Source organism: Coregonus lavaretus (assembly GCF_964263955.1).
Source record: "Coregonus lavaretus genome assembly, chromosome: 4".
Lineage (NCBI taxonomy): Eukaryota > Metazoa > Chordata > Actinopteri > Salmoniformes > Salmonidae > Coregonus > Coregonus lavaretus.
The window spans coordinates 56,953,786-56,966,640 of record NC_139991.1 but is presented as its reverse complement, the minus strand read 5'-3'; the positions used below and the strand labels follow the sequence as shown (position 1 = coordinate 56,966,640).

The 12,855-nt window shown below is 46.2% G+C and overlaps 1 protein-coding gene and 1 long non-coding RNA gene across 2 annotated transcripts in view; one reads left to right on the top strand and one right to left on the bottom strand.

Annotated features, from left to right (window-relative positions):
• The window catches only part of LOC311127976, a 1,008,662-nt gene that overhangs the window by 721,586 nt on the left and 274,221 nt on the right, over positions 1-12,855 (top strand). The window lies entirely within an intron of this gene.
• Positions 1-12,855, bottom strand: part of LOC311127971 (netrin receptor UNC5D-like) — a gene marked incomplete at both ends in the record, with an annotated part of 301,636 nt that overhangs the window by 79,147 nt on the left and 209,634 nt on the right. Inside the window, one exon of the mRNA XM_084159887.1 lies at positions 6,892-7,098. Within this exon, the coding sequence (XP_084016013.1) occupies positions 6,892-7,098 (207 nt within the window). The remainder of the gene's footprint in view (positions 1-6,891; positions 7,099-12,855) is intronic.

Below are 12,855 nucleotides of genomic sequence, written 5' to 3'. Positions count from 1 at the left end.
CATCTACACACAATACCCCATAATGAAAACGTGAAAACAAGTTTTTAGTCAAAACTGTAACTAGGCCACTCAGGAACATTCAATGTCGTCTTGCTAAGCAACTCCAGTGTATATTTGACCTTGTGTTTTAGGTTATTGTCCTGCTGAAAGGTGAATTTATCTCCCAGTGGCTGTTGGAAAGCAGACTGAACCAGGTTTCCTCTAGGATTTTGGCTGTGCTTAGCTCTATTCCGTTTATTTTTATCCTGAAAAACTCCCCAGTCCTTAACGATTACATGCTTATCCATAACATGATGCAACCACCACTATGCTTGAAAATATGGAGAGTGGTACTCAGTAATGTGCTGTATTAGATTTGCCCCCAACATAACACTTTGATTTCGGGACAAAATATTGCCATATTGTTTGCAGTATTACTTTAGTGCCTTACTGCAAACAGGATATATGTTTTGGAATATTTTTATTCTGTACACTGTCAATTAGGCTAGTATTGTGGAGTAACTACAATGTTGTTGATCCATCCTCAATTTTCTCCCATCACAGCCATTAAACTCTGTAACTGTTATAAAGTCACCATTGACCTCATGGTGAAATCCCTGAACGGTTTCCTTCAGGAAGAACGCCTGTATCTTTGTAGTGACTGGGTGTATTGATACACCATCCAAAATGTAATTAATAACTTCACCATGCTCAAAGGGATATTCAATGTCTGCTTTTTTTATTTTGCCTATTTACCAATAGGTGACCTTCTTTGTGAGGCACTGGAAAACCTCCTTGGTCTTAGTGGTTTAATCTGTGTTTGAAATCCACTGCTCGACTGAGGGACCTTACAGATAATTGTATGTGTGGGGGACAGAGATGAGGTAGTCATAGAAAAATCATGTTAAACACTATTATTGCACACAGAGTGAGTGCATGCAACTTATTATGTGACTTGTTAAACACACACACACATACTGTGGTGAATGATGGACGGAGTCAGACGCAGGAGTAAAATAACAGGATGCAGATTTATTCCTTCCAGACATACAATGCGCCTACAACGGCAATCGAAACAGGTACAGGGGAAACAATCCTCCCTGACCAAACACAGTCTCAGAAAATACAATAAATGTAATGACACAGGGGAAAATCAACCCTGGCAAAATAAATGAGAGAGTATCTCAACCGAGCTACTCTCCTCCCACATAGAACAATCACTCACAAAGACAAGGGGGCAAAGGGAACACTTATACACAGACTAATTAGGGGATGAGCACCAGGTGTGTGTGATTGACAAGACAAGTGGAGTGATGAGAATGGGAGCGGCAGTAGCTAGAAAGCCGGTGACGACGAACGCCGAAACATGCGCAAACAAGGAGGGGAGGCAGCCTCGGCGGAAGTCGTGACAGTACCCCCCCTTGACGCGCGACTCCAGCAGCACGCCGACCCCGGCCTCGGGGACGGCCAGGAGGACGCGGAGCAGGGCGCGCCGGATGGCGACGGTGGAAATCCCGCAACAGGGAGGGATCGAGGATGTCCCTCTCCGGGACACAGCACCGTTCCTCCGGACTGTACCCCTCCCACTCCACGAGGTACTGAAGGCCCCCCACCCGACGCCTCGAATCAAGGATGGAACGGACCGAGTACGCCGGGGCCCCCTCGATGTCCAGAGGAGGTGGAGGGACCTCCCGCACCTCAGACTCCTGGAGCGGACCAACCACCACCGGCCTGAGGAGAGACACATGAAACGAGGTGTTAATATGGTAATCAGGGGAAAGTAATAACCTGTATGTGACCTCGTTTATCCTCCTCAGGACTTTAAACGGCCCCACAAACCGCGGGCTCAGCTTCCGGCAGGGCAGGCGGAAGGGCAGATTCCGGGTCGAGAGCCAGACTCGTTCCCCCGGTACGAAGACCGGGGCCTCCCTGCGGTGGCGGTCAGCGTTGGCCTTCCGACAATGCATGGCGCGCTGGAGGTGAACGTGGGCAGCGTCCCAAGTCTCCTCCGCGCGCCGAAACCAGTCATCCACCGCAGGAGCCTCGGTCTGGCTCTGGTGCCACGGTGCCAGAACCGGTTGGTAACGTAAAACACATTGGAAGGGTGTTAGGTTAGTGGAGGAGTGGCGGAGAGAGTTCTGGGCATATTCTTCCCCTGGCAAGAACACCGACCACTCCCCCGGCCGGTCCTGGCAGTAGGAACCTACCCACATCTTGATTAACCCTTTCCACCTGCCCATTACTCTCGGGGTGGAATCCAGAGGTCAGGCTGACCGAGACCCCCAGACGTTCCATAAACGCCTTCCAGACCCTAGACGTGAACTGGGGACCTCGGTCGGACACTATATCCTCTGGTACCCCGTAGTGCTGGAAGACGTGAGTAAACAGCTGAGCTTCTTAGAAAATAAGACGCATCCACCTCCACTACGAACGGTAGGGATGGATCGGGGTGGGCCAGTATCGGGGCTGAGGTGAACAGACACCGCAGTCTACTGAAGGTCAGGTCAGCCTCAGCAGACCAGCGGAGCCGGGACGGCCCACCCTTCAACAAGGAGGTAATGGAGCTGCGAACCTGCCAAAGCCCCGGATAAACCTCCGATAGTAGTTGGCAAAGCCAAGGAAGCGCTGCACCTCCTTAACCGTGGTTGGAGTCGGCCAATTACGCATGGCTGAAATGTGATCTCCCTCCATCTCCACACCTGAGGTAGTAATGCGGTATCCGAGGAAGGAGACTGACTGCTGGAAAAACTCACACTTTTCTGCCTTGGCATAAAGGTCATTCTCCAGCAGTCGGACCAGTACCTTGCGAACCAGGGACACATGCTCGGCGCACGTAGCGGAATAAACCAGGATGTCATCAATGTAGACCACCACACCGCGACCAAGCATGTCCCGAAACACCTCGTTCACAAAGGACTGGAAGACAGATGGAGCATTCATCAAACCGTAGGGCATCCCCAGGTATTCATAATGCCCCGAGGTTGTGCTGAATGCTGTTTTCCACTCATCCCCTTCCCGAATACGCACCAGGTTGTAGGCACTCCTGAGATCTAATTTGGTGAAGAAGCGGGCCCCATGCATTGACTCAATCACTGAAGGAATGAGGGGAAGAGGATAACTAAATCGTATCGTCACCTTGTTCAGTGGTCGATAATAAATGCACGGGCATAAACCACCATCTTTCTTCTTCACAAAGAAGAAACTCGAGGAAGCAGGTGAAGTGGAGGGACGTATATACCCCTGGCCCAGGGACTCGGTGACGTATGTCTCCATAGCCTCCGTTTCAGCCTGCGACAGGGGATACACATGACTCCTGGGAGGTACAGCGTCTACCCGAAGGTTTATCGTGCAATCCCCCTCCCGATGAGGTGGTAATTTAGTCGCCTGCGTCTTGGAAAACGCGAGTGCCAGATCGAGGTATTCGGGGGGGAATGCGCATGGTGGGGTTACCGTCTAGGTTTTCCACCGTGGTTGCACCAATGGAAACACCTAGACACCTACCCGGACACTCTCGCGACCACCCCGTAAGAACCCTCTGCGGCCATGAGAAATTGGGGTTGTGAAGGGCTAACCATGGGATACCTAATACTACAGGGTAAGCAAGAGATTCAATAATCAAAAAGGTGATCTGCTCAAAATCTCCTGGGTGATCATGGTGACTTGTACAGTAACCTCCTTAACTAACCCGGACCCTAATGGTCGACTATCAAGGGCTCTGATGGGGAGTGGAATGGATAGGGGAACTAATGAAATGCCTTGACGGCGTTCAAATGCCCTGTCCATAAAGTTCCCAGCTGCGCCTGAATCGACTAGCGCCTTACACTGGGGAACTACCATGTGACCGGGAAAGGAGATAGATAGGGTACAGTGCGCCGCAAATGGCTCTGAACAAGTGTGGGTGTTCGATACCTGGGGTGATGCGTGAGTGCCCTGCCTACCGCCTCCAGACCCAAAAGAACGTTGACTGCGACTTGAGGTGTATTGTCCCTTCGTGCCACCAGAGTGGCACTGTCGCTGTCCTCCTCCGCTCTCTCTACCGGTGGCTCCACCCAGCTCCATCTGCTCGGGATCCGAGTCGTCCGGGGTGGGAACGGGCAGACCCCTACCAGGACGTCCTCTGGCTGCCAACAGATTGTCCAGCCGGATGGCCATGTCCACCAGTTGGGAGAACGATAGCATGGCATCCCGGCAGGCTAGCTCCCATAGGTGGCACCGGAAATGGTCGATCAGGGCCCGCTCGTTCCACCCAGACCCTGCTGCCAGCGTCCGGAACTCCAGCGCGTAGTCCTGTGCGGTCCTCGTCCCCTGCCTCAGCTGGACCAGCCGCCCGCCCGCCTCTCGACCCTCGGGCAGGTGATCGAAAACTGCCCGAAAGAGGCGAGCGAACTCCCTGTAGTCCTCCAACGCGGCTCTTCCTTCGTTCCACACCGTGCTGGCCCACTCCAGGGCTTTCCCACAGAGGCAGGAAACGAGGACTGATACCTTCTCCCGCTCCAATGGCGCCGGCCTGATGCTGGAGAAATACAGCTCCAGTTGGAGAAGGAATCCTTTACAGCGCGCTGCCGTCCCATCAAACGCCGGTGGCCGGGATATCTGGATCCCTCCGGGTGCTGGGGTGTAGGTGGCTGGATTGGCCAGCTGGTCTCGACAGATCGGGTCCTCTCTTCTCCAGTCATTGGACGACCTGAAGAACCCGATCCATCGCTTCCCCCAAGCTGGCCAGCATCGTGGAATGCTCCTGGACCCTTGCCACAACTCCATCCAGGCATGCGGTCTTCTCCTGCTGACTCCATATCAGCGGGTGAGTGATTCTGTGGTGAATGATGGACGGAGTCAGGCGCAGGAGTAAAATAACCGGATGCAGATGTATTCCTTCCAGACATACAATGCGCCTACAATGGCAATCGAAACAGGTACAGGGGAAACAATCCTCCCTGACCAAACACAGTCTCAGAAAATACAATAAATGTAATGACACAGGGGAAAATCAACCCTGGCTAAATCAATGAGAGAGTATCTCAACCGAGCTACTCTCCTCCCACATTGAACAATCACTCACAAAGACAAGGGGGCAGAGGGAACACTTATACACAGACTAATTAGGGGATGAGCACCAGGTGTGTGTGATTGACAAGACAAGACAAGTGGAGTGATGAGAATGGGAGCGGCAGTAGCTAGTAAGCCGGTGACGACGAACGCCGAAACCTGCCAGAACAAGGAGGGGAGGCAGCCTCGGCGGAAGTCGTGACACATACACACACACAGTTTTGTATTGATATCCTTGTGGGGACCAAATAATTGATTCCCATCTAAAATCATATTTTCCCTAACCCCTAACCCTAAATCTAACCCTAACCCTAACCCTAACCTTAACCATTAACCTAACCATAACCCTAACCTTAACCCTAAGCCTAACCTTATCCCAAAACCTTAACCCTAAAATTATACCTAACCCTAACTCCTAACCCTAACCCTAAACCTAACCATAACCATAACCCCTAACCCTAACCTTAATTCTAACCCTAACCCTAAACCTATCCCCTATGCCTCCTGGGGACCGGTAAAATGTCCCCACAAAAATACGCACACACACACACACACACACACACACACACACACACACACACACACACACACACACACACACACACACACACACACACACACACACACACACACACACACACACACAGAAGTCAACTCAGACAGATCCAGCTCAGAGAGTCCCAGCTCATGAGCTGCATCAGCAGCAGATTTTAATTTAGATTGGAGAATGGATGTGTTTATGCAACAAATCGTATCGCATCGAACCGAATCGCATCGATTCTTTCTTCTAATCAAACTGAATCGCACCGAATAATTTCAAACTAAATCGTATCATTCCTGTATCGTATCGAAGCCCATGTATCTAGATACGAATCGAGAACGGGAAAGATGCACATCCCTAGCAGGTATACATTCACGCATGCACATACTTTTTTGTTATATTATTTTGGACGATATTATACTGATATTTTGACTTGTAATTTGTTTTTTTGTTGTTGCTAGGTAGTGTTAGCTAGTAGCAGTTGGCTGTACCTGCGCCAAAACTCAGGTATTTTTCATCCTATTGGTTGTTCTCCATCTTCTTTTTAAATAGTAAGCCAACATGTTTTCAGCACTTTTATTTCCATGACTGATCAAAACTAATTTTCTAATGCTTTCTCTTGTCTCTCAGCAGCAGACATATAGTGAGAAATATGTTTGGAACATCAAATCGCAAAATCAAATCGCAGGATCGAATCGCAATACATATAATCATGATAATTGTGAGAATTGCAATACATATCGTATCGGCACCTAAGTATCTGGATAATATGAGATCATGAGGTCCCTGGCAATTTCCAGCCGTAACGCACACACATGCACACACACAAACACACACACACATATACACACGCATCAGAGATATGAAGGAGCCAGATGGGAAGGTAACTCGACTAAAGCAGACAAAACAGATTTAGAGACGGCAGGAGCTCGATTGTAACTGTGTGGAATATAATTGCAACATGGCAAGGCAATACTATTTGAAGGGTTGGACTTAAGCTTGGGAACAGTCAATAAACTGCCCTTTAACCCTCACTGGCCTTCAGTCTTTAAAATATGAGCACCGTTTTATCACTCCAACTGAAATTATAGCCTATGGGGCGATTGGGATGGCAAAAAATGATTTGGTGTGTGAATGTGTTTGTGTGTGTGTATGTTTGTTTGTGTGAATGTATATGTGTGTGTGTGTGTATGTGTGTATGAGTGTGAATGTATGAGTATATGTAAGCATGTGAATGTACAGTATATGTGTTTGTGTGGGTAGGTGCATAAAAGTGTGTGCATGCATGTGTATGTGTTTCTATGTCACATCAGTGTGTGTCCCACCTGTGCCCTGGTCGGTGTGTTCCTGAGACTGGTGCTGGCTCTGGTGGACCCACTCCCCATTGCACTTGAAAAAGATCTGCAGGGCTGGCCTGGCCCGGCACTTGAGCTTGATGGGGTTGCTCTTGACGATGTAGGCATCATCGGGCTCCTGCAGGAAGTGGGGGAGGGTCCCTGACGTACCATGCTGCAGAGCATCACTCCTGGAACCTGGAGACAAGGAACATGACATTAGACTAGAGTAGAGTAGACTAGATTAGAGTAGTGTAGAGTACAGTAGAATAGAGTAGACTAGAGTAGTGTAGAGTACAGTAGAATAGATTAGAGTAGACTAGACTAGAATGGAGTACAGTAGAATAGAGTAGAGTAGTCTAGACTAGAGTAGAGTGGAGTATGGTAGTGTAAAGTAGAGTTGATTAAAGTAGGTTAGGGTAAAGTAGAGTAGTGTAGACTAGAGTAGACTAGAGTAGGTTAGAGTAAAGTAGAGTAGAGTAGAATATTAGTAACATTCCACAAATATCGATAATACCCCAAACACCTCAAAAGTGTCTCAAAAGTACATCCATAACAAAACATCTGCAACAATGTCTAATGAATCAGGAAAGTGTGAGAGATGATGACACCCAGCTCAGCCTCACATTCCCATAGAAAACACTCCCACAATAGATGCTGCTTAACCACCTCAACATGATTGCAGGCTACACCTCATTGACACTCTTTGATCTTTCAAAAGGCAAGCCCTTCACAATCCACTCATTTCTGAGAGCGATTTGGTAATAATATTTAACTGCAATAATTCCTGTCTTACTCAAACAGTAATCAGGTGTGTGTGTGTATGTACAGTATGTGTGTGTGTGTGTGTGTGTGTAATGTATGTGTAGCAGGTGTAATTACACTCTGACTAATCTCCCGCTTAGCTTTCCTCCTGTAACCTCTCATGTAATGTATGTGTGAGGTAGAGTTCTGCATCGGGTCGGATACCCATGGTTCCCGCTGGTGAGCCGCAAAAAAATCAGCTGGTGGGTGAAATGAAAACATTCTTTCAACCCGTGGGTCGGCTCACAGTTCAGAACAATTACATTGCGAGTCTGAAATATTTTAAATCAAGATAATACAATTTCTTCAAACCACTTGTTGTGTTGCATTGTGTTGTGAATTCCATTCTGTGAGTGGCGAGGCAGACATAAGGCTCCCAGTCACCAACATATCGAGAGTGTGTGGAGCAGGGAACTGTCTAGGGCTGTGACGGTCATGGAATTTTGGATGACGGTAATTGGCCAGCCAAATAACCTCAGTCACTGTAATAGATGTTCCAATAATTTAAAAAAATCTAATAATATACAGTACCAGTCAAAAGTTTAGACACACCTACTCATTCCAGTGTTTTTCTTTATTTTTACAATTTTTTACATTGTAGAATAATAGTGAAGACATCAAAACTATGAAAAAACACATATGGAATCATGTAGTAACCAAAAAAGTGTTAAACATATCAAAATACTGTATATTTTATATTTGAGATTCTTCAAAGTAGCCACCCTTTGCCTTGATGACAGCTTTGCACACTATTGGCATTCTCTCAACCAGCTTCATGAGGAATGCTTTTCCAACAGTCTTGAAGGAGTTCCCACATATATAAATATATATAGAGTGAGGGAAAAAAGTATTTGATCCCCTAATGATTTTGTACGTTTTCCCACTGACAAAGACATGATCAGTCTATCATTTTAATGGTAGGTTTATTTGAAAAGTGAGAGACAGAATAACAACAACAAAATTAAGAAAAACGCATTGATTTTCATTTTAATGAGGGAAATAAGTATTTGACCCCTCTGCAAAACATGACTTAGTACTTGGTGGCAAAACCCTTGTTGGCAACCACAGAGGTCAGACGTTTCTTGAGTTGGCCACCAGGTTTGCACACATCTCAGGAGGGATTTTGTTCCACTCCTCTTTGCAGATCTTCTCCAAGTAATTAAGGTTTCGAGGCTGACGTTTGGCAACTCGAACCTTCAGCTCCCTCCACAGATTTTCTATGGGATTAAGGTCTGGAGACTGGCTAGGCCACTCCAGGACCTTAATGTGCTTCTTCTTGAGCCACACCTTTGTTGACTTGGCCATGTGTTTTGGGTCATTGTCATGCTGGAATACCCATCCACGACCCATTTTCAATGCCCTGGCTGAGGGAAGGAGGTTCTCACCCAAGATTTGACGGTACATGGCCTCGTCTATCGTCCCTTTGATGCGGTGAAGTTGTCCTGTCCCCTTAGCAGAAAAACACCCCCAAAGCATAATGTTTCCACCTCCATGTTTGACGGTGGGGATGGTGTTCTTGGGGTCATAGGCAGCATTTCTCCTCCTCCAAACACGGCGAGTTGAGTTGATGCCAAAGAGCTCGATTTTGTTCTCATCTGACCACATCACCCAGTTCTCCTCTGAATCATTCATATGTTAATTGGCAAACTTCAGACGGCCCTGTATATGTGCTTTCTTGAGCAGGGGGACCTTGCGGGCACTGCAGGATTTCAGTCCTTCACGGCGTAGTGTGTTACCAATTGTTTTCTTGGTGACTATGGTCCCAGCTGCCTTGAGATCATTGACAAGATCCTCCCGTGTAGTTCTGGGCTGATTCCTCACTGTTCTCATGATCATTGCAACTCCACGAGGTGAGATCTTGCCAGGAGCCCCAGGCCGAGGAAGATTGACAGTTCTTTTGTGTTTCTTCCATTTGCGAATAATCGCACCAACTGTTGTTACCTTCTCACCAAGGTGGTCTTGTAGCCCATTCCAGCCTTGTGTAGGTCTACAATCTTGTCCCTGACATCCTTGGAGAGCTCTTTGGTCTTGGCCATGGTGGAGAGTTTGGAATCTGATTGATTGATTGCTTCTGTGGACAGGTGTCTTTTATACAGGTAACAAGCTGAGATTAGGAGCACTCCCTTTAAGAGTGTGCTCCTAATCTCAGCTCGTTACCTGTATAAAAGACACCTGGGAGCCAGAAATCTTTCTGATTGAGAGGGGGTCAAATACTTATTTCCCTCATTAAAATGCAAATCAATTTATAACATTTTTGACATGCGTTTTCTGGATTTTTTTGTTGTTATTCTGTCTCTCACTGTTCAAATAAACCTACCATTAAAATTATACACTGATCATTTCTTTGTCAGTGGGCAAATTTACAAAATCAGCAGGAGATTAAATAATTATTTCCCTCACTGTATATAGACAATTATCTGCTCCTTACTGCATGTGCTGTAATAGAAATAGATTGAATAGAACGGTTGTCCCCATTCAAGTCAATGATGGCATAATGGGTGGACTGGCGGCCATTGCGAGCGTACCCATAGGAGCAAAGCAGGAAGTGCTAAAATATGTGCTGTGATTTGTTGATTCAACTCAATAGACATTTCATTGCATGAGCCACATCAGTTAACATAATTTGAATGAACATTCTACATTACAACAAAGTTTCGTCATGTTGTTAGGAGTCCATGTTATAGCAGAAACGGACTCAACCACACGAATGCTCGGCGGTCTCGTCTTCAGTCAGCTATTCGTTCCACAATTATAATTTTTTACGGTTATGCCGATTATTTTCTTTTCATGATGGTATTTGGTATTTTGGTATTTTATCTTCATCCATAATCGTCTGCTACACTGTTGTACGGTAATTGTGCCAGCCCTTGATCTGTCCCTTATTTGTGTGGTGCTAAAACGTTCTAATTTGTCCACACGTAGAGCTTATGTTCCCTCTCCCCACTTGAGAATACGACTTGTTGCCAAGTTTACTTTCCCTGGATAGCCTAGCTCACACGAAAATGGCTAATGTGGGCCTAACCGGAGAAATAAAAAGAAAGGTTATGATAAGGGAATAGGCTACAACACCATCGTGGAATCAAGTGCTGCATGAGTGAAATCCCCAGTTTGGAAGGACAACAATGCGGTAGAAGGATACAAAGCCTAAGCAGGTAGGCCTATTTGTTTTCAATAATTCCGTTAATTATCAGTTAATTATTAGGGTACATTAATTCAGGCTTTCATTCATTAGACCATATGCAGGCCCCAAAAAATGTAAACCGGTGTGGCTGGTAAAAGTTTGAATAGCCTACTAAATAAATGTAGCCTATTTTTGCAGCCTATATTCGATTCAGGGAATGGTTTATTTAAGTTTTAATTAGGCCTAAACATTTTGATTATGTAAACAACATTGAATGTAAAGGTAGGCTATTGTTTTGTTATGTTGGCTACAGGCTTTCATTAGGTAAGAATACTATTTTTCTCAAAGCGATTTAGTGACACATCACATTGTGAAAATAATATATCTGACATAGTACAGGTGTGAGCTGTATACTTTTGTTTCAAAGTAGATTTGTTTAAGACTACCTAACAATTCTATGCGGGTGGGTTGGGTTGCAGAGAAAAATCTGTCCTGATTTCGGGTATTGAATTGATGTGGCCGGCATGGGGCGACTCTGACCCGTGCAGGACTCTAGTATGAGGGGGTTTAGGGAGGCAAAAAAACCCTGTATGTTTGTATGTGTGTGTGTGTGTGTGTGTGTGTGTGCATGTGTGTGAGGGGTTTCTAGATGTGAAAACACCTGTGAGTGTCTGTGTACTGTATGTGAGTGTGCGTGAATGTGTGTGTGTGTGTGTGTGTGTAAGTGTGTGAGTGCGTATGATCAAGTGTGCATGCATGTGTGTATTTGTGAGTATATGTATGTGATCGAGGGGTGTGTTTGAATAGCGACAAAACACAGATGCCAGCACACATCCACACACTGACAGAGAGACATACAGAAACCTAGATTTGCACTGCACACGCACACACGCACACAAGGACGGACGCAGACAAGCACCCACGCACACACACACAGACACACACACTTACACAGACAAAAAAACTAAAATGCGTATACAGTGAATTGCGAAAGCTTTCACCCCCCTTGGCATTTTTCCTATTTTGTTGCCTTACAACCTGGAATTAAAATTGATTTTTGGGGGGGTTGTATCATTTCATTGACACACAATGCCTACCACTTCGAAGATGCAAAATATTTTTAGTGTGAAACAAACAAGAAATAACACAAAAAAAACCAGAAACCTTGAGCATGCATAACTATTCACCCCCCCAAAGTCAATACTTTGTAGAGCCACCTTTTGCAGCAATTACAGCTGCAAGTCTCTTGGGGTATGTCTCTATAAGCTTGGCACATCTAGTCACTGGGATTTTGCCCATTCTTCAAGGCAAAACTGCTCCAGCTCCTTTAAGTTGGATGGGTTCCACTGGTGTACAGCAATCTTTAAGTCATACCACAGATTCTCAATTAGATTGAGGTCTGGGCTTTGACTAGGCCATTCCAATACATTTAAATGTTTCCCCTTAAACCACTCGAGTCTTGCTTTAGCAGTATGCTTTGGGTCATTGTCCAGCTGGAAAGGGGAACCTCCGTCCCAGTCTCACATCTCTGGAAGACTGAAACAGGTTTCCCTCAAGAATTTCCCTGTATTTAGTGCCATCCATCATTCCTTCAATTCTGACCAGTTTCCCAGTCCCTGCCGATGAAAAACATCCCCACAGCATGATGCTGCCACCACCATGCTCCACATGGTGTTCTCGGGGTGATGAGAGGTGTTGGGTTTGCGCCAGACATAGCATTTTCCTTGATGGCCAAAAAGCTTTTGTGCCTTCTTCCATATGTTTGGGGAGTCTCCCACATGGCTTTTGGCGAACACCATACGTGTTTGCTTATTTTATTCTTTAAGCAATGGCTTTTATCTGGCCATGCTTCTGTAAAGCCAAGCTCTGTGGAGTGTACGGCTTAAAGTGGTCCTATGGACAGATACTCTCTTTGTTGCCTCTCTGATTAATGCCTTCCTTGACTGGTCCGTGAGTTTTGGTGGGCGGCCCTCTCTTGGTAGGTTTGATGTGGTGCCATATTCTTTCCATTTGTAAATAATGGATTTAAA